This window comes from Biomphalaria glabrata, chromosome 9 (genome assembly GCF_947242115.1).
Source record: "Biomphalaria glabrata chromosome 9, xgBioGlab47.1, whole genome shotgun sequence".
In the NCBI taxonomy this organism is placed as follows: domain Eukaryota; kingdom Metazoa; phylum Mollusca; class Gastropoda; family Planorbidae; genus Biomphalaria; species Biomphalaria glabrata.
Window position 1 is genome coordinate 43,833,793 of NC_074719.1, and position 22,290 is coordinate 43,856,082.

Consider the following 22,290-nt stretch of genomic DNA (forward strand, 5'->3'; position numbering starts at 1 on the left):
TCAATACAACAGACCACAATCACCAAAACCATACTCAGACCAGGTCAGCTCTCCAACTAACTAGACTGACCACAGGAAACCTTATTGTCCCCCCTTGAAAATCCCGTGCCAAGGCAGTTCACCCTCACAACTAATAAAATAAACAAACACTCACACAATCTCACATCTTACACACCCCCGCTTATGACACTAATACCTCCCATAGAAGCTTTTATTTCAATGCAAATTGAGAAAAAAGAACTAATCAGAACAATAACTGACTAGTATTTCAACATGTTTATTACGTTAACCATCTCCTGGTCTGAACATAGAGAGACAGCAGTGGCGCCATCTTCATCTCTCAGACTCACGTCTGCTTTGTACGAAAGCAAAATGTTCACAGCTTCACGTGATCCCATTTTGGCGGCAATCATCAAGGCGGTCGTTCCACGCTTGTGAAAAGGTTTGCTGTAGTTAACATGGGCCCCGTGTTGAAGTAAGACCTGCATTGTATCACAGCAGTTGGACTCTGTGGCGAGAATCAACGGACTCTTCCCGTCAAATTCACTGACCTTGTTGACGTCAGCGCCACCTTGTATCAAACACGACACGACCAAATGGTTTTTGAATTGTGCCGCCAACATAAGTGGCGAGTAGTCCCAGTTATCCGCGATGTCTAGTTTGGCGCCATATTTTAGTAACAGTTTTACAATGTGAACATTGCCGGCTATAGCGGCGTGCATTAACGGAGTCATTCCATACCTAGTGTCCACTCTGTTGACGTCAGCTCCTTTCTTGATCAGGTGACTGACCACTGAGTCTCTTTTAGCAGAGGCAGCAAGGGACAGGGGCAGATAACCATCTGTACAAGTTTGGTTGACTAATGCCCCATTGTCAATTAATAGCTTGATTATGTTGGTGTCAGTCATACATTTGACTTCCCATTTGTCTGCCCCGATGACCGGATCTGGGAGAAATCCTCTTTTCAGCGCCAAATGCAGAACACTGTCTTCTCGATGCCTTGTGTGGGTCTTAACAGAAGCGCCACATTTTAGCAATAGTTCAACAACGGGGTAAGAATTGGACAAAATGGCGGCTTTGAGTGGTGTGACGTCATCTTTGGACACCTCGTTGACGTCTGCTCCCTTACAAAGCAGAAGCGACACGATCTGCTCCTTGCCCGCGAGACAAGCTCGCACGAAAGCTTGGTTGACGATCTTCCTCCCGCTGTGTATTGTCACGTGGACCTGTGAACCAATGATGTTGGAGACAGTCACGTGGTCACCCCTATCTATAGTGGACATCAGATTCTTCTTGACATTCTTAACTTGTTCCCGCCAACCTTGATGACTGAAAATAAAAGTTACACCATGATTGAGATATATTTTAACAAATTTAGTATTTATTATATTTAAACATGGAGGCGCGGTGGTTGAGGAAAAATCAGGAGTGAAACCCCTTAGGTGTTGGGTGTATTAACTATGAAATTCCCTCCAGCTGTGTCTGCAACTGAAATGGTGCCAAATGTAACGCTAAGCGTTCCTTAGGATCTCATCAGCAAGGTCTAGAGCAGCGGTTCTCAACCTTTTATGCTCGGCGACCCATTTTTACAATCCACCACTCTGCCGCGATCCCCCTTCCCCCCACACACACACATCAATAGAAAAGTAGACAATTTTCGATGGTCTTAGGCGACCCCTGGCAAATCGTCATTCGACCCCCAAGGGGGTCGCGACCCACAGGTTGAGAACCCCTGGTCTAGAGAGAGACCATGACGCATGGGCCACCCATGTTGTCTTTAGCTAAGACCCAGGAATGCGTCCCTGGAGAGGAAAAACCAAAGCCATTGACTCACCTTTGAGGATCCTTTGTCTTCCAAGACAGAAGGAGCCATATATGTTATATATAGTATACCTAATTGATAGTTACTAACACTTGAGATTATATAAACCAAATATCAGTATTTGGCACTGACAGAAATATTCTATAATATGTTGTTGTTGTTTTTTAATCGAGTCTGACATTCGTTGCTCGTGTCTTACCCTTGTATGTCCCATTCACCAAACAAATACATAGAAATTATTAAAATGGTGTCAGATGTAAAACTCACTTATCCCTTGCTGCATATTCTCTTTTCCTACACCTTGATATAGGCGGTGTAGAGTAGACACTTATCTCTTTCTCCATATCTTGTTCTTTATCTGACAAAATAAGAAAAAAATAAAGAAATAAACAAAATTATACATGTAGACCAATTATTATGTGAGTAGTTGCTGAGTAGGTAAATCACTTTGCTTCCCTTCCGAAAAGTGGGAAGCGTGGTCGAGAGGCCAAGTGCGCTTGAACTACCTAGAAGGGGGCTCGAGGTTCGACACCCGACTCGGGCAGAGTTGTGTTGACTGAGCGCCTAAAAGCAGCACGGAAAACCAACTCCTAGATTGGACTAAAAGCGCTCTGAGCATGCTATAAGCATGAAAGTAGAGCTATATAAAAGCTATAATAGTCCCTTGTTCGAATCTTGGTGATGATTGGACTTTAGATTTTCGGGATTTTAAAGTCCGCTTAACTTTAAAGATACTTTTTTTTTGTTGTTTGATACACACAAGGGAAATTAATCCTTCAGTACTCACAGATACGGCTAAATATGTTGGGTTTTTCATCCGATTAGATAATTTCTCAAACACCCATTCTCTGATCTATTTGAAATTTAAACAAATATTTATTATACCTAACAAAACATGAATCAGTTAAAAAAAATTAACCAATTAATCCATTAATTATTGATAATTAGTCAATATTATTAATTTAGAATATGGAGTTTATTTTCTACATTATTGAGAGATATAGTTTGTAAGTGTGGAGTTCTTCTTCTTGGATAAGCTTGTCTTTTAACCCTTGAAGTGCTGGGCTGTTTTACAATGAGTGCATACAAAATGGAATTACAATTCTGATGTTTAGAGGCTAAACTTCCACACGCGTTTTAAGGGTTAAAAAGGATTCTTTATATTTTGCTAGTTTTAGATACATGTATTCAATGAGAGATGAAGACGTCTTAAAACTCAAATATTTCGGATTTTAAGAAACGGAAATCGAAGTTCTATATTAGAAGAGCAATTATAAATGGCTTGCCAATGACTTGGAGAATAAGACTGCCTAAGCAAGACCAATATATAAATAGTAATAATAAGGCTTGTCTTCGAGTCCGAAGATTAGTGAGGAATGCAGTATTTCCCGTGGCCCAGCTGTGAACTACATATTTTGCAACACACAGGGCAAGCATAACCATTGTCTAATTACTCTCAAATGAACCCAACAAAAATTAGGAACAATTGCTCTTAAAGCTATAAACAAAAATTAAGTCAGTTGAATTGAATTGGAAACAAGCTTTAAAATAAACAAGGTTACAAAAGACAGTTTGTGTGGAAACACAAACTCAAAATCGGCCCCCGAAGTGGTCCACCTAGGCAGGCTTCAATATTTTCAGAAAAAACATCCAAATGAAATTATATCAAAGACAAATGAGAGATAAGAATGGAGAAAGAAGGTTAACAGATCTTGTGTAGTGCCCCAACGGTCCCACAGATCAAAGGATAGGTGAAAGTGAATGTAAAGTTAGATGCGAACCTGCCTTACTAGTTCCTCTTTTAGACCTTGTGGTCTATAGGGCAGATGATGTAAAGTTCATCTGTTTTTGTGGCCTACGGTTAACGAGGGTGTCATGTAGCCAGCACAACGACCAACCGCCTTTACTTTTCCCCAACTAATGTCAGGTACCCATTAGAGCTGAGTGGACTCAGAGGCGCCCAAGGATTCCAAAGTTGAAAATCCCAGACTTCACAAGGATTCGAACCCGGGACCCCCGCGCCTCCCCTGGTCTAACTGATGTCTTATAATTGATCTAGCTGTTTTGAAAAGGCTCAATCTCTTAATCGAATCCTCAAAAAAAAAAGGATTAAAAATAACTTTCCCAATAAATAAAAAGTTCAGGAAAATACAGTTGACAACATTACTATTCGTTTTAAATTTCGTCTAACTTATAATGCATACTAATTAGCTTTTTTCTCTTTAAAAAACTGCTTGCATAACTGATTTTAAAAATTATATTTTTCGCTTTCAGAAAAAAAAAGTAGCCGTTGCATCAGAACTTTGAATGGTCTAAAATATTGTGATGTCGGATTTTCAACATCTTTTCTAGTTTACGAGATCTAAACGGGACGGACGGACAGACGGTCAGACGGACAGACGGACAGACATTTCGCACAAAACTAATAGCGTCTTTTCCCCTTTCGGGGGCCGCTAAAAATACATTTATTTTAAGCATAGATGTGCTAGCTGGTTTGGATCAGTCATGCAATAAGATTTATAATAGATCTAGAATAACATAAAGTGTGTTGGGGGATGAATGACCTGAATTCCAAATCAAACCTCCTCGGGCCAACATTGTAACCACTCAGCTAGTAAAGCTCTTAAGAACAAAGAAGATTTTTTTCTTTAGACTTGTTCTATTTTACATGTTGTGTTCACTAAGACTCACACGACGACCTATAACGGGACAAAATTCAGCTTTACGTCAGTCAAGTACAAATTATTTCCCTTATTTGAGATACCAAATATAAATACTCAATTACCAATAGTCAATTAACTAATTTCTTAATTTTTCTCAATGGATTCCTGTGTTGTCAGAAAAGAAATAATTGTGCAAAATTTCCACTTGATCCGAGATTGGGTGTTAAAGAAATAACGTGTACAAACTTTTTACCAGACAGACAGTGAGTTTTGTAAAGAAAAAAAGGAAATAATCTATACATACGCTTTTATATAATCCTATGAATGAGATTGAAACATTTGATTAGTTCCATATAAATCCTTTTAAAATCTAAACATTTCCTATCTGCTAGACCACGTACCCGACTGTCAGTTTATATTATATGTAAACATTTAGACTCCAGAGTCACATCCTGATCTTTATTATGAAATTTCATTATGTTGACGTGACCTAATTTCGCTGCTAAAGTACTTTATAAATAGTTCTTTGTTCGTTTTTTTGGTATTTATATCCTAGTCACTAGTCTGATATGCAACAGGTGCGTTCAACACAACTCATTATTTGTAGACACCGCGCGCTATCTGATTTGCACTTTAAGACATCGAGAAAGTGCGTTATTAGACCCAGCTCTTCAATGACAGGCGGATGTGTATTACAGCGCGCATGAATACAAATAACATAAACCTAAGTTATAAGCACAGAAAGTAGATCTCAATCAAAGACAATATAGCGGTCATAGCGTAATTGCGTTTTTAACTGGTTTATTTCACTTTCCTATCGCCATAATCTTATAATACTTGATTTCATTTTCTCATTAACTACTCTATGACAAATTAATGCAAGAGCCATTTCTTTCCATTAGAGCATGGAACGGGTTGCCCCAGTCAGCCAGGAAAACCATTGAAATAGTATATTCTGTGACACAAATTAACATGCAGGCCTAAGTTGACACAGGGATATGTGTAGGAAGTAATTATCTTGTTTTAAAGAACGTCTGTACTTTATAAGATAAGGAAGAAAAAAAACAAGGTTCCGTCCCACACAAAAAAAAAAGTATAGCGAATGTAATACTTAATGCTGATTATTGCTGATGGTGTCAATATTATGTTCATATAGTTCTATTGTTATCTAGCATACAATTACGTGGGAAATACAAAGTATTTATACGTAATGGCAGGCGCGTGGTTGAGTGGTAAAGCACTTGGCTTCCGGACAGGGGGTCCCGGGTTCGAATCCCGTTGAAGACTTTGATTTTTTTATTTCGGTATCTTTAAGGCGGCTCTGAGTCCACCTAACTCTAATGATAATGGGTACCTGACATTAGTAAAGGATAAGAAAGGGACGGTCGTTGAGGTGGCTACTTAACACTCACGTTAACCGTGGGGCAAAAAAACAACAACAGATAACCTTTACATCAGGGGTTCTCAACCTATGGGTCGCGACCCCTTTGGGGGTGTCTATTGACGATTGCCAGGGGACGCCTAAGACGGTCCAAAATATGGATTGTTATTGTCTACTCTTCTATTGCTGTATGTGAGTGTGCGGGGAGGGGGTATGCGGCAAAGTGGGGGATTGTAAAAAGGGGTCGCCGAGCATAAAAGTTGAGAACCGCTGCTCTACATCATATGTCTTATCGCAAGGTCTGAAAAGAACAACTGTCCATTTTTTTTTTTAAAACTACACAATTAATGATTGGAAATAAAACATTTTACTTACCAACTTGGATTTTAAAGAAAAAAATAATTTGGAATGTGGATTTTCCGTTCACTTTGTGTAGTCACTAAGAAAACTAATCACAACCTTATCTTATCTTATATGATACAGACGTTACTTCAAAAAAGAAGATGATTACGTCCTACGCGTCATGCAACCACCTCAATGTACCACTAAGCGACTACTGTTAAGAAATAAGTCTATCAGGCTAATATAGTCTCCTGGCTTTGGAGTTCGCCATAAGAGAGGCTGCCCGCAGGGGCGTAACTAGGGATTTGGGGGCCCGGGGGGATTGACCTCTTTGGGGGCCCCTTGCATTTTGTCATTCGACATATGACATGAGATAATGTACGCAAAAATAAATAAGCCCCAAATCAAATTGGTTCAGTATATCAGTAAACTTAACAAAAAGTAATCATCAAGACTCTTTTAATAAATAATACCGTTGTTTATTAGTTAAATAATGCACAAGTGACAACTCTCAATTGATATCGCTTCACGTCGTGCATTATGTGCAGCAAAGACATCTATAACATCAACTACATCGATACTTTCTAGTGTTTGTGACTTCACTGACATTAAAACCATGATAAGCCTTTCTTGCGTCATTGTGCTTCTGAAATAGTTTTTGATGAACTTGAGCTTTGAGAATGATCTCTCACATGACGTAATGGAAGTGGCCTGTGTTAGCGGTATTCGGAGGAGGTTGCAAAGTTTGAGCACACGCAATTCCCATATGAAGCCTGTTTCCTCAATATGTCTATTGGTGATTGTATTACTGGTTTGTTAATGAAAAGTGCTCGTGCATCAATGACATCTTTGAAAAAGCGATTTTCCATTTATTTCATCATACAAACAGGATAAGTAGCACAGTTTGTCACAAGCGTGTTTTCATCTAACAGGTGTCTTGGTTCAAGAAGAAACCCAAAGGTATCCATTTTCTTTCCAGCCTTTGGAATCTGCCCTTCATCTCCATATGAAATCTGTCCAGCACTTCTGTCGCAACACGTTTGAATTGCAGTTCTATTGACAGTCCTACATTAGAACTCAACTTCCCATCAAGTCTTTTCTTTCTTCTGGTTGTTTTGATTACAGGGAATCCATAGTATTCACTACCTTCTTTTGCTTTTTCGATGGATTGGGTTTTTGTCAGTTTCTCATCATTTTGCAGAAAGCATGAAAGGATACTAATTTCTTTAGCAGCTTCCCGTATATGCAGTCCAGACTTTTGTAGTTTCTTCCGAACTATATTAATTGGGCGCAGGAGCTTTGACCAGAATTCAAGATAGGCAAAAAATTCTTAATTTTCCACTGCATGAAGAAGATTCTGTGCTAATATTATAATGGTATTACGTCATTGTTGGTTGTTTATGTTTTGTGCGAAAGCAAAAGGATTCAGAGTATACAAAAGTGGGAAAGATCCATATCTCGTTATGCTCGAGTATAGAAAAACTCCGATAAGTGGACTGCCGTATTCACCATCACAACTGGTGACGAGTAGAAGACTCAGGGAATCATTCCAACTGATCACAAAATATTGAAACAATCGGTAGCTGAAAATGCAGAGATATTACTCAACGAACGACAGATGAAAAGCAAAGTGAAATACGATGCCAAAGCAAGACTACCTAAAGATTATTCTGTAGGAGAGTTCGTCTAGGTCAAACATGGCAAAAAGCAGATCTTACATCATAAAGACAAACGATGATAAAACATACAGAAGAAATCAACGCTTTTTGAATAAGGGTTTCGATGAAGACATCTCTGGGTACTATGATACCGATGAAGACAATGAACTGCAAACTGTTGGAACAAACGAAACAGACAGTTATAGACCAACGTCTAGAGAACTTGTTGTGCCAGTCAAGACAACCAGAAATGGACGAATTGTTAAAGTTCCTAGTAGACAGGGCCGGCCTTAGGCCACTGCAGCCTATGCGGTCGCAGTGGGCGCCGCGCTTTCATAGGCCCCGCGCTTTCATAGGCCCCGCGCTAATTCCAAGTGTACATTATTAAATTAAACCATTATAACGTATATAAAATAACAGGGTTTTCGCGACCTCCTGATTTTCCAGGGCCTCCAGGAAATCTCTTGAAAAGGCAAAATATACGATAAAGTCTTGAACTTTTAAAAAATTTATTCAATTCTCCTGAAGAATAGACGAAATTGACATTTTGGGGTGCCTATAAATAAAAAGTGGCATTGCGAGCTTTCATTTGATAAAAATTTATTGCAAAGACGAAAGTAGGCCTATTTTCTAATTCAAAAAAGATAATTTTGACATTATGCTTATCCCTACCCAGACTAGGCCCCGCGAGATCCGTTTCGCATAGGGGCCCCGCAAATGCTAGGGCCGGCCTTGCTAGTAGATATCACACTTAACTTTAAAAGGAAGGGTATGATAATAACTTCAAAAGGAAGGATGTGTTAATATTATATGATATTACGTCATTATTTTTTGTTTATGTTTTGTGCGAAAGCAAAAGGATTAGATGTAAATAAAAAGAGAGTTTCTATTGAATTGAGGAAAGATGAATAAAGGGGTAACAACTAGAGTGTGAAGTTTAATTCTGAAATTATAGACGCCAAACCCGAATAATGGACAATTTTAGCATTATTAAGAATAACTTTTAGATCTGTTATACTCGATTCTGTAAATTTTGCTTCAAGGTTAATTAGTGTAGCCATATAATACTCGCCATTTAGATCTATTATTAGTAAAAGTAACAAGATACCTGGAATTCGCTGTATATCATGCAGTTTTATTCGTGGCAACAAAGTTTAAAATGTAAGACTAATTTTAAAAAATAATTTGATCTCTCTGGGAAAAAATATTTTTTAAATGTCAACAAAGTCAACGTACCGATAGACCTTGATCTAGGTTTAGTCTTTGTGATAAATTTAATCCATAAATGTTGAAAAAAAAAAAAAGACACCCGTTGACACTATTTGTCAATCAAATATATTAATTTATGTATTTACAAATAAATTTCGGACACCCATTTGGGGGCCCCCCCTAGGTGGGGGCCCGGGGGGATTTTAAAATTCTCCCCCCCCATCCCCCCCCCTTAGTTACGCCACTGGCTGCCCGTCTGGAAAAACAATGAGAAAACAAGAACAAGAGCCACCTGGACAAGGCTGTTGTTGTCCGTCTGGCGGACATAGCCCATTGCACAAAAGGCTTAGTTGGTCACTATAATTTGGTTCAATACTAACCTTGAAGTTGGCCCTAAAGGGTGCGCCTGTCTCGAATCATCTTCTCCTATACACTGTGAAAAACGCAAAAAAAAAAATTCCAGGTGTCCGAGGATCATTGTTGAAAATATGGTGGACGTACTCAGTTTCTTTTCTCAAAATGCCAAGGTGGTCAGTGTTGGTCACTATGATTTAGTCCATTGTCGGTCGTTACAGCGTTTAGTCAGCCACCTGATTAAATGTATTTCTGTTTTCAGCGGTGTCTGTACCCAGATGCTTCTGGTTTCATAATAACAATGGGAGGGCAAGTCAATAGATAACACAAGATGACCGCGTTCGTAGAAGTGAATAAAGACATTATAAGTGAATAGAAGTTGATAGTTGAAAAGAGTCAGAATGTCAAAGCAGGTCCGGCCTTAGGCATAGGCAAACAAGGTAGAGGCTTATGGCTTCCCATTCGTGGGGGCCTCGTAAGGACTCAGAGAATTATTATTTTTTTTTTTAGAACAAACTTTATGTCTTTGAAACATTAATTAAAAAAATAAACAAATATAAAAACAGAGAAACTAGAGCGTTAAGATTGCTATTTTAATATTTAAAAAACATGTAGAATATTTTATACCTCGCTAGGAAGTATAATAATAAAAAAGGTGCCTATTGTGTTGAATAAACAGATGCCCTTTACATCATCTGCGCTATAGACCACTAGGTCTGAAAGGGGAACTTGACTCTTATTTTACATTATTATTGTGTTGTCACAAGAGACATTTTATTTACAATAGTGTAAAATTTTACATTAATGGAAACAAAGTGTTGGTCGATGTTTATAACACAGTTTCACTCAGATATGTTTACTATAAGCAGGGCCGGCCTTAGGCATAGTCAAACAAGGTAGATGCTTATGGCTTCCCATTCGTGGGGGCCTCGTAAGGACTCAAAGAATTTTTTTTTTATAAGAACAAAGTCCAAAACATGGATCATATCTTAAATATAACAGAATTCCATGTCTCTATATTATCTACTAGCCCAGCTCGAAGTCTCTACTAAGATTCAAGGTTTATTCGCGGATGCTTAGATCTACAGACTTGTTAGACTATTTATGTTAGAAGACCATTGTTTTTTCCTTTTGGTGAAATGTCGAAATGCTATTTCTAGTCTGGTGATCATGACTCGTTCATGGAACGTGTGAAACTATCGGCTCTGTATGAATTGAACTTATTTGTTGATTTAGATATAAATACAGGACGGGTTATCATTCATTGCATATTTTTACGGCTTCATTTTCTGTCTTTTATACTTCAATTGGGGACCACACCATTAACTTCGCCTCGGGCCTCCCCATTCGCTTCGCCTAGGGCCTCTAATTACCTAAGGCCGGGCCTGCTATAGACATATTTTGTGTTCATTGATTAACCTTATTTATATCTTTTTGTAGCAGATGTTCGCATACATTCGTATACTTTAAAAGTGGACGACCAGCGGCTCTCCTGCCTTCTATTAGATCGCAATACAGAATGTCTTGTGGAAGTCGACCTGGTCCCATTCTACGGCGTCTGCTGCTGATAACAGCGGATGTCCTGTCACCCTGCTCTTCGTAGCACTTCCTCAGTGGTTATTTTTGTCTTGCCATCTTAGGCATCGGAGGTGGAGGATATTTAGCTTTTTTTTTATTCCTGCCAAGACTAGGTTGACCATGTTTCATTTCCGTATAGCAAAGTGCTCATCCCACAGGTCCGGTAGACTAAGGCTTTAGTATTGTTAGTCAGCAAAGGTATTGTCCCACACTCTTTTTTGCAGCCGTGACATGGTGCCCTTTTCGTTGGCTATCATGTTGTCCAATAGAAAATCGTTGGACATGACGGAGCCAAGATAACAAAAAATGGTAAAAAAAAGAAAAAACTCCAGTAGTTGGTCATTAATGTTTATGTAAGGTGCAGTATTTGTGTTCTTAACTAGTATCTTAGTCTTGCTTTGACTAATATTTTAGTCAAACTTCTGGGAAGCAGCAGTACCTTGTCTTTTACCAATAAAGTCCTTTATATAAAGTAAATCATGTCTTCAAATTCTAACATTTCTTTAGAATCCAAGATTTTTTATGTCATTGAACCGACTTCTTGCAGGTCGGCATGGACAGACTCACTGCTGACCCGAGGGATTCCGGGTTTAAATATTGGTGAAGACTGGGATTTTTTATTTCGGTATTTTTATGGCGCCTCTAAGTCCATCCAGTTATAATGGGTAGCTGAGACTGGTTGGAGAAAAGTAAAGGCGTCTGGTTGTTGCACTGACCACAGGACACCCTCGTAAGCCGTGGGCTACAGAAACAGATGACCTTTACATAATCTGCCCCATAGCCCTCAAGGTCTGAAAGGGGGTAACTAACAACTAGGGGATGAAAGCGGGCAGTATTAGAAACCTACATCATAGAGACGGTAGTCCAGAGCGCGTGCCACACGAACAGGCAGCCATTACTTAAAATATTATCAATGGAGCTATGAGAATCTATTAGCCACCGAAATACCTACTGTACTGGGATAAACCAGTGATGCCCACACCACGGTACGTGGGTTATTTACGGCCAGCGAAGTATATCTTGAGAATTATGTAGCCAGAGCAAAATAGATTGAAAATCAATGGGTTTACAAAAAGTGTAAATCGAATAGAAAGTCCCTAGAACTCTCATCTTTATTTCAAGTGATGCGGAGGAAATAACAACTTATTAAACATTTAAAAACGCATTCAAAAAAAGTAATTAAAAGAGTTTCAGAAATATACATAAAAAGAAGTAATTTTTTCAGTAAATAATAAAGTATGTCTTGTAAAGAAAAAATATTTTGACAAAAACAAATAATAAATTCGAATATATGTGCGATCAAATAATACAAAAAGATATCCACCAAATTTATTTGAATAACGAGTAATTCTTATAAATTTTCTATTACATACTTCGTTTGTCCGATTGATATAAAATCATGAATATTAACAATTGTCGTCTTCTTAAATCGACATTGTGATTTCGTTGGCTAAAATATTTACCAGTAAAATAAAGGGAGCGGCCTTTTTTTTGTTTTCGCACTCAGGTGTACACACCCCTCGCGGCGGCCCTGCTATGACATGTCGGGTACTCATTGGAGTTGAGTGGACCTCAAAATTTGGAAGGTGAAACCACAGTTTTAACTGGGAATTGAGCTCGAGTACCATCGACCATCGGGCACCGCGGTATGGCACCAAGGCATATATAAATATGTACTCTGCATCGATCACCTTGTATCCTGAGAATTGAACAGCAAAGTTTATGGCTGGACTTGTTTATTGTTTACAGTTGTTTTAGTAAATAAAAAATACTCAGAAAGAGTACGTGTACGAGAGTATGTTGGTTGTCATGCTGCTGGTGTGTATTCATTACTACTATTAAAGTTTACTTACAAATTTAGCTCTTGCTTTTGAATTCAGTATTTATTTTTTTTTATCCTTAAAAGTATGTTTATGAAGGTATTTATTAGATACTAATAATTTTTATCAATAAATACACAAAAAGTTGAGTTAATTGGATTTGGAAATAACTTTAAGGACCAAACTAATTAATAAAAATTACGCTGAGGTAGTCTATTTATAGCAATCATTGAGATTGTCGCTAAGTTGAAAGAATGGACATTCTAAATTGGTATCTTGAAAATTTTAATATAATTTCTTTTTGTACTGCTATCAACTTAAAAAATGACAAAATTAAAAGAATTAAAAAAAAAAAAAAGCAATATACCCAAAACAATAACCGACTAGTATTTCAACATGTTTATTGAATTAGCAATCTTCTGATCTGAACATAAAGAGACAGCAGTGGCGCCATCTTCATCTCTCAGGCTCGCGTCTGCTTTGTACGAAAGCAAAATGTTCACAGCTTCACTTGATCCCAATTTGGCGGCAATCATCAAGGCGGTCGTGCCACGCTTGTGAAAAGGTTTGCTGTAGTTGACATGGGCCCCGTGTTGAAGTAAGGTCTGCATTGTATCACAGCAGTTGGACTCTGTGGCGAGAATCAACGGACTCTTCCCGTCAAACTCACTGACCTTGTTGACGTCAGCGCCATTTTGTATCAAACACGACACGACCAAATGACTTTTGAATTGTGCCGCCAACATAAGTGGCGAGTAGTCCCACTTGTCGGTGATGTCTAGTTTGGCGCCATATTTTAGTAACAGTTTCACAATGTGAACATTGCCGGCTATAGCTGCGTGCATTAATGGAGTCATTCCATATCTAGTGTCCACTCTGTTGACTTCAGCTCCTTTCTTGATCAGGTGACTGACCACTGAGTCTCTTTTAGCAGAGGCAGCAAGGGACAGGGGCAGATAACCATCTTTACAAGTTTGGTTGACTAATGCCCCATTGTCAATTAATAGCTTGATTATGTTGGTGTCAGTCATATATTTGACTTCCCATTTGTCTGCCCCGATGACCGGATCTGGGAGAAATCCTCTCTTCAGCGCCAAATGCAGAACACTGTCTTCTCGTTGCCTTGTGTGGGTCTTAACAGAAGCGCCACATTTTAGCAATAGTTCAACAACGGGGTAAGAATTGGACAAAATGGCGGCTTTGAGTGGTGTGACGTCATCTTTGGACACCTCGTTGACGTCTGCTCCCTTACAAAGCAGAAGCGACACGATCTGCTCCTTGCCCGCGAGACAAGCTCGCACGAAAGCTTGGTTGACGATCTTCCTTCCGCTGTGTGTTGTCACATGGATCTGTGAACCAATGATGTTGGAGACTGTCACGTGGTCACCCCTATCTATAGCGGACATCAGATTCTTCTTGACATTCTTAACTTGTTCCCGCCAACCTTGATGACTGCAAGAAAAAAAATCAATTATTTAACTGAATCATTGAATTAACTAGAGATGCATACATGTTTATAGAAAAAAAAATAGAAATAATGTAGAACTGATATCTATATCCATGTACCCATGTAAAATTTAATCAACTGAGTCATGGAAAATTTATAATACTTGTCGGTGCGTAGATTATGGCATTCTAGCACCAAGTGCACAATTTTTGAACGCACTTTCTTTTTGTTGCCTTGCTTGTAAGTTGATGGAGTGTTTTTGTTATGCTGGTGTAACGTTTGTTGAGATTCTTCTGTGTTCCCCTGTTTAGGGTGAGTATCTAAGGCATAACTGCGTTTCGCAGTTGTTTTGATGCCACAGTGATAGTCTACTAGACCTTTTTAGTTTGTCTTTACTTTGTCTTTACAGGGAGTTAGTTTGGGATTGGAAGTCTACGCTGGTGACTAGAGATAGCAGTGAGTTGTGTTGTGGTTTCAAACATTAATGTGTACGTTGTGGGACAGCAAGGTGTAGAATTATTATTTAATTAATAGATCCACAATATTATAATGTTCATCATAACTTAAAGTCCTATCATTAAACATTTACATTGTCAACAGTGAGTCACTTATTTATTGCAAGCACAAAGGTGCCTGGTTGAATGTCAGGGGCCCGGGCAAACGAGCTAAGGCCTTAACATAACCCTGACAATACTCATGTTTTCTTATTCCATATCTTAATGTTATTAAGGTTTTGTAAAAAATAAGAGTATGACTGTATTTTTGGTGTCCGGAAGAGGGCAAGGAAAAATGTTGTTGCCCATGTGTTGATTTATAATGTTGCGGATGAAGGTACATTAATTGAAAACTTAGCATATTGAAATATAACTTTAGTCAATTTAAAGGCTGAAGTTCTCTTAATCAATACAGTCTGTGATGACTTGCGAAGCGTTTATAAGGATCAGTGACACGTCTCTTCAGCTTGTAATACTCACTTTACGATGTTTTAACGAGTCTTCATTGTTTGAAGTGCTGAAACATGTACTTGACTTGGCATGTACGAAATGTAACGAACGACAGACCAGCGCGCAAACTGGGCAGCCAACCTTAGCCCTTCTTAGGTATACTTTTTACCGTATAATGCCCCTAAATGTAATGCACTAATGTCCATAGGGACATAAACATGTAGTGAACAGCCTGACTTACTTGTCTCTAGCACCGTACTCTCGTTTCATGCATCTAGGTTTAGGCGGTGTAGAGTGAATACCTTTGTCCATGATATTTTTATCTGTAAAAAAAAACAAATTTAGTTATGTCATATGGAAATAAAATAAAACTATGTATTCTTAAGCCCAACATCTTTTGACCATCATTAAAAATATTAAGCTTGTTATAGTTTGTGGCGCTCCGTTGATTAATTTTATCCAAAAGCTAAAAAGAATTGAATAACTAAGCAAAACATATAAGATAAAGAAGCTCTAAAATTACATTCATTAAATAGATAATAGCTAATATAGCTCAATAACATTTTAAAATGTTGACTCTTTTAAATTGCCAAACATTATTCGCATATAAAACTAACTTTACCATCTCAAAGTGATCCACCTACAGTGTTTAGTCCCTACCAGGCAGCTAATGTATTTATCACGATACTGACAAACTCTTAACAAAGAGATGCTAATTATGTCGATGTGACCTGGTTTTGCTATAAAAGTACTGCTTGAAAAGGAGGAGAGGGGAGGGGTGAGCCTTGTAGCTTTCGAATCATATTGTCATGTCCCAGGTGTGGGGCACCTGTGATTGCCGCGCCGCCAGTTTTGAAATCTGTGACAGTAGGCCTTACGTTTTGTCGATCCCCTTCCATTAAGTTGTACAACGCTAAACGATTTTTACTAACTTATGAATAATTTCAATTAATAATAGAAACTCATTCCTTGTGTAATGATACGTTGTTGTCAATACTCTCGTGGTTCTTCGCCCTCATGTTTTTTAGAAACTTGTTATCATTCCCCTGTCATTAGTACTATGCACACGTCTGGGTTCACTATACATCCTAAATTCGATAATTTGTGTCACGATATAGTGATCATTGTCTTATTATTTCCACAATTGTATATTACATTTATTATATTTTTAGTGCCCCCATGAATGGTTCAGAGTGGTACATCTATGGGGTAACTGGTTTGTGAACTCCTTAGATAGAGTTGCATGCGGCCCTCAGAACGAGACAACTGGAGGTCACTCAAGAAGGCCGCGGGATACATATGTGAGACCAAAAAGAAATCTGCTGCCGAGGACAAACGCAGACGGCGAAAAGAAAATCTAAATCGACCACCTGCGGACAATGGTTATGCTTGCCCTGGATGTGGCAAAATATGTAGGTCACAGCTTGGACTGCACAGCCATGGGAAATACTGCATTCCTCACTAAACTTCGGACTCGAAGACTAGCCTTATTATTATTATTAGATAGAAATATGTTTTGGAGATTTTTTTGACACTGTTAGTGAACCAGAGCGATATAATTACCATAGTGTCACAGCGGATCTTAACCCATAAAGTGATGAGCCGTTTTACTATGAGTGCATACAAAAGGGAATAAGCTACCTCACGCGTTTTAAGGGTTAAGCATGAACTCGATAGAAGCAGCTCACAACTAGATATACAACTTAGTCTATAATGCAAATTCAATTTGGATTATTTTATACTGGCATATTTGGCACGGAATACATTTTAGCATCCCATGCGATATGCAAGCGTGTTCTTCCCTATTATTATTATTATAGCTTTTACATAGCGCTACTTTCATGCTTATAGCATGCTCAGAGCGCTTTTGGTCCAATCTCATTTGTGGACCAGTTGGGGGGGGGGGGGGAGGGAGTATCTAGGAGTTTGTTTTCCGTGCTGCCTTTAGGCGCTCAGTAAACGCAACTCTGCCCGAGTCGGGTGTCGAACCTCGAGCCCCCTTCTAGGTAGCCAAGCCAAGACAAGTTCAAGCGCACTCTACCTTTCGACCACGCTTCCCAAATAATTTGAACTGATATCGACTAAATAAATCATCTAAAAGTGGTACAGTTTCAGTTAAACACAATTTATAGTCCCTCGGAATAAAACCACAAATATACCATGGAAAAGAACTAACATGGGATCCAAGCCACAGCATCAGTTTATATTACATCCACAATTTTTGTTTATTGTATTTCGTAATTGTATAATTGATAATTGAATAAAGGGTCCGTCCATCGAATAAAACGTATACAAAACTATATAAACCTTAGTTCCAAATGTAACAATAATTTGTCTAGCTAAAATTGTACTTAGCATTACTATCAACAGAGTAGTATTTGTATTTAAGTCTTACCTTATGCAGCCAGAAACTCCCAGAACTAGAATTATCCCTAAATCACTGAGAAATGCAGGAACAAATATCACAAGTCGAAATAACTACAAGAACAGTAAGCGATGTGTGTAAATGGATTTAGACTTATCCACGACCTTATATAATGTGTCGGCTGAACGCGCCAATCAGAATCATGTCAGCGTTCTGATAACCCGAAACAAAAGTAAAGTGATTAAGAGCTATTGTTGCCAGTCTGGACCCACCTCCTCTCAGTCCAAAAACAAGGTGGTCAGCAGTGGGGTCACTAGGCTGTTGTCCAGCGATGACCAACACGGAGTCTGGTCAATGACACGGTCTATTTCGTTTGTTTTGTCGGCGGTTTATTTACCCTGCTGTTATCAGTGTCACTGACGCACCATATTTCTCGACAAGGGCCAATGTGGTTCGACAAGCGGGGAACTTCACAAGACGCTTCAAAACATGGTATATATTGTTTTGTCGGAGGTTTATTTACCCTGATGTTATCAGCGTTACCTCAGGGGCGCACCTCTTTTTAGTCGTTCAAAGAAGGGTCAAGGAGTGGGGACAATGAAAAGGTACGTAGACACATTATATGTTTTGTTTGTTTCGCCCTAAGTTTATTTATCCAATTCATGAGAGTGTGGCCTCGTAGTCGCGTTGTATCATCTAAAAGGCAAGAGCCTAACAATTGACGATATAATTGTAAGTTTAGTCTTCAGCCTACTTCTCGGTGTCAACGCTACGCGCGAATTACTATCAATAGCTTTGTCTGGAAAACAACGAAGAAAGATAACCGCTGAGGTATCAGACACTAAGTCAAGGGCATTAATTCTTCAATAGTACTTTCATCGCTGTGTTGAGGATAACCAATAACATGAGAGAGAAAGAGAGAGGAGCAGACACTTAGACTGCTTTATTGATCCTTACAGAAATTTGTTGTGATTACAAGGACTCTTTTCTCATATTAAGACAACACAACAGAAAAATACACATAAATACAACAGACACAACATAAAGAGTTCATTCAGCGACTACACACAGGTATCTTGGTGCATTTCATGTTCACCCATGCATACATGATGGTGATAATGTTTAAATACTAAAGATACATACAAGTTTTTATACCGCTCCATTCGTGTTTCAATTGGCAGCAGTCGCTCACTTCGCGACGACCTGACGTAGTTCTGATGGAGCGGGTGGCCGTTGTCTTCCAAGATTTTTTCGATTTTCCTTAGACACTTTTGTTCAAAAAGGTCCTTTAAAAGTGGCAATGTTGTGAGTGTAATTTTTGATGCTTTTTTAATGATGTTTTCTAGACGTCGCAACAATTTAGATAATAGGTGAGGCGTTGCCTTGCCAACAAGTTATTCCGTATGTTACCAGATTTTATATAGTCGCGCCGTAAAAAGTCTCAAGGATCTTCTTGTTTAGTTTAAAGCTATTGAGTTTGTATAGAAAAAAAAGAGTCGCTGGGCTGTTTTCTTTGTCAGAGTTCCAAGGTGGTTTTCCCATGAAAGCTTGTTGTTGATGGTAACGCCTAGATATTTATATGCAAGCAAGCATAAAAGAGATTACAAGAAAAAGAAACGACTTCCGGTGTAAAAATTTTCGTTTGCTAAATAATAAAGAAAAATAAATATATAATTAATTAACATATTTCATGTAATTACTACCTCATTGTGTTATGTGACAGACTCTGCGTCCTGTTGCGAACCTCGCCGAGAGCTGACACACTTCACCCAATAGAGCCAAATGAAAGAAAGAAGGCTGCCCTATCAGATAGGTACATTCAGATACATAAACTATAATAAACTCTCCCGTTTCATAATCGGCTTGCTTAGTCACTCTACATTCAGCCTGGACTCAAGAAGAAACCAGAATCATTGATTTATGTGGGCGCATCCGTTGTCTTTCGAGACAGGAGGAGCCATGTAATGTATTATGAAATATTAAGCATTTTATATCGACGTTGAACATAGTATTTGATATATCTTCATGTCACATTACAACTTCTCTCTCTCTCCCACAAACGAACATGTATATGCACACAATATGTATATGTACATTTGCACATCTAATATATAATCATAATGTTAGGAGTATGTATGTATGTATGTCCCGAATAGAAATCAAAGCCGTTTGATCAATCTGGATACAATTTAGCATGAACGTACCTTAGATTACGGCGTAGACCGTAGCTATGTTAATGTCCCTCCCACAACAAGAGACCCCTAAAATAAAAATAAAAACTAAATTTATCTCTATTGATGAACGAAACCTTTTTTTTCAAAAATCGTGTAAACCCATTTTCCCAGCTACGTAAGGGAACATGTCTCTAGATCTGTGATACACAAGCTAAGACCAGCGGGTCATATCCGGCTAGTGTCCATATATTTTTTTAAATGTCACGGAAGATTCGTTGTTGAAATAATAGGTAAAGTAGAGGCGTGCGATATAAAAAAAAATTCTGGACACTCATGTTAGGCCTCCCCCTCCCCTCACGTGGAAGCCTGTGGGGTTTTTTAATTTGGACCCCTCTCCCTCCCGACCCTCTAGCTGCGCCACTGATTTGGTTTAATTGTACTTATTACAACTTACTTCTGTTGCCCGCATTATTTAAATAAACCATCATATGCACCGGTAACTCGCATGTGAATTATGTACATTGGTTATCCATATTAAAATCATATGCTAAATATAAAATATGAACAGATGTACATTTACTTTCTACTGTATTCAGTTTAATTACTTTCGTTATATTGACTTTAAATGCTATGCACTCTGATGCCTAACCCTAACCCTTACCGCTGACTCATTTTCTTGATAAATAATTTCGCCAATCCTTTAACCTGAAGGCCGATGTCGTCATATTTGTTTATGTTTTTGATTTTATAATGCTGTTTAACGTTACCTTCTATAGCAGGGGTTCTCAACTTGTGGTTCGCGACCCAATAGGGGGGTCGATTGACGATTTGCCAGGGTTCGCCTAAGACCATCGAAAATATGGATTGTTATTGTCTATTGCTGTATGTGTGGGTGGGGGGGGGGGGGGTCGCGGCAGAGTGGGGGATTGTAAAAAGGGGTCGCCGAGCATAAAAGGCTGAGAACCGCTGTTCTATGGAAACAGCCACAAATGGCGCTGTACAAATCAATAATGTTGGTTTATTTTCATGCTCCACAAAAAAAACAACAACATGTCAAGATAGTTTATTTTTCTGATAGTTTCTATATTCAAAGTTTACATTTCATTTCTTCGAATATTCAGTTTCATTATCGTATAGATTTTAAATGGTACGGCACCCTTCGTGTTGATACCAAAGGAAGATAACCCAAATCGACGCATTAGATTCATACACAAGATATCAAGGACACGCGACCAGCACTAGAAGACCGAAGAATGTTCCAAGCATATAACTGTCACATCATTTCGCTGAAAACTATTTTTTTCTTACTAAGTATATTTCAAAATCTTGATTCAAAAAAAAAGAATGAAGTTCCCCTTTCAGACCTTGTGGTCTATAGGGCAGATGATGTAAAAACATCTGTTTCTGTGGCCAACGGTTAACGAGGGTGTCATGTGGCAAGCACAACGATCTACCACCTTTACTTTTCCCCAACTAGTGTCAGGTGGTTGGACTCAGAGGCGCCCAAGATATCGAAATTAAATTTCACTAGGATTCGGACCCAGGAATCCTGTTAGGAAGCCAAGCGCATAACTGCTCAGCCATCATGCATTCCACAAAAATCATTACCCGGACCTCCACATAATTATGATAATAATGATTTCTATTCGGGACATACATACATACATACTCCACATAATTAACTCGAACAACAAAAAAGCTTTACACCCAACACAAGAAAACACAAAAAAAAACATGGTTTAAAGTTAATATTCATTGTTTTTTTTTATTCAGTTTTCAAATACACATACTCAATTTGTATACAAAACAAATCAAGACTGTAATACTCAAACTGGGAACCGCGATACCACATTCGGCCCGTAACAAAAGGCTTTTCGGCCTCTCGTAACTGGTGTCCACTGTTCATAATGACTATAACAATTTCGTGAGCATCGACTATATTTTAGATCTAGTTTAGCAGCGAGGCGGTCCTTTACACGAGGCTAGAAAATGTTCAGGCAGAAAACGGCTGGCACCCCAGATTTATCGAGAAGAAAAGTAAAATCTCAGTGCAGCTTGATTCTCATTACGAGTGTGAAAAAAAATTTGTTGTTTGACAAAGTCAAAGTCTCAGAAGTAATCTTGGTCTTTTCAAGTATTTTTCTTTTCCACTTCTTGTGTTTTCATTAGTTTCTTATTTCACCACGACTTCTTCCTGTTGAGGATAAAACATGCCATGTAATCATTCTCACGTGACGAAAAGGAAATTTAAATCTTTATATTAAAAAAAAAATAGTCGCAGTGGCGTTGCTAAGTATGGTGTTACCTGGTGCGGTTACATTATAGTGCCCCCCCCCCCCAACTTCTGTCACGATTTTTACCTGAATTTTTCTTTCCAATAAAGTTATTTTAATTACCTACGTGCAGATATTCTTTCAAGTATCTAGCTAATGTCAATGCTTTTATTTTTTTATATTAGCTCAGGGTATCTAGTGTCGTGCGCCTATGGAGTTGCTTCTTTGCTAGGTATGTTTCTTTTGTGCACCGTAATAGT

General features: G+C 38.5%; 2 protein-coding genes across 3 annotated transcripts in view; both read right to left on the reverse strand.

Annotated features, from left to right (window-relative positions):
- Positions 1-241: 241 nt before the first annotated feature.
- LOC106071998 (ankyrin-3-like) lies at positions 242-18,128 on the reverse strand. The gene is made up of 6 exons (XM_056042649.1): positions 17,614-18,128; positions 15,460-15,541; positions 13,212-14,279; positions 3,307-3,320; positions 2,090-2,180; positions 242-1,329 (listed from the first exon to the last, which is right to left on the reverse strand). Exons 2-6 carry the CDS (start codon positions 15,528-15,530, stop codon positions 261-263), a joined length of 2,313 nt encoding a protein of 770 aa, XP_055898624.1. The 5' UTR covers positions 15,531-15,541; positions 17,614-18,128; the 3' UTR covers positions 242-260.
- A 3,392-nt stretch (positions 18,129-21,520) lies between these two features.
- The window catches only part of LOC106072029 (phospholipid-transporting ATPase ABCA3-like), a 69,582-nt gene continuing 68,812 nt past the window's right edge, over positions 21,521-22,290 (reverse strand). For both annotated transcript variants that reach the window (XM_056042252.1, XM_056042251.1), the window contains one exon: positions 21,521-21,951. In XM_056042252.1, coding sequence (XP_055898227.1) covers positions 21,931-21,951 — 21 coding nt within the window. In that variant the 3' untranslated portion in view covers positions 21,521-21,930. The remainder of the gene's footprint in view (positions 21,952-22,290) is intronic.

Bases quoted from the DNA above. Each gene is read 5' to 3' on its own strand.
- LOC106071998 (XM_056042649.1), bottom strand. From the start codon at position 15,530: ATGGACAAAGGTATTCACTCTACACCGCCTAAACCTAGATGCATGAAA. The intron at 14,280-15,459 runs GTAAGTCAGGCT...TTTTTCTTGCAG, and splicing joins GAGTACGGTGCTAGAGACAA to TCATCAAGGTTGGCGGGAAC. The intron at 1,330-2,089 runs GTGAGTTTTACA...TTTTATTTTCAG, and splicing joins GAATATGCAGCAAGGGATAA to TCATCAAGGTTGGCGGGAAC.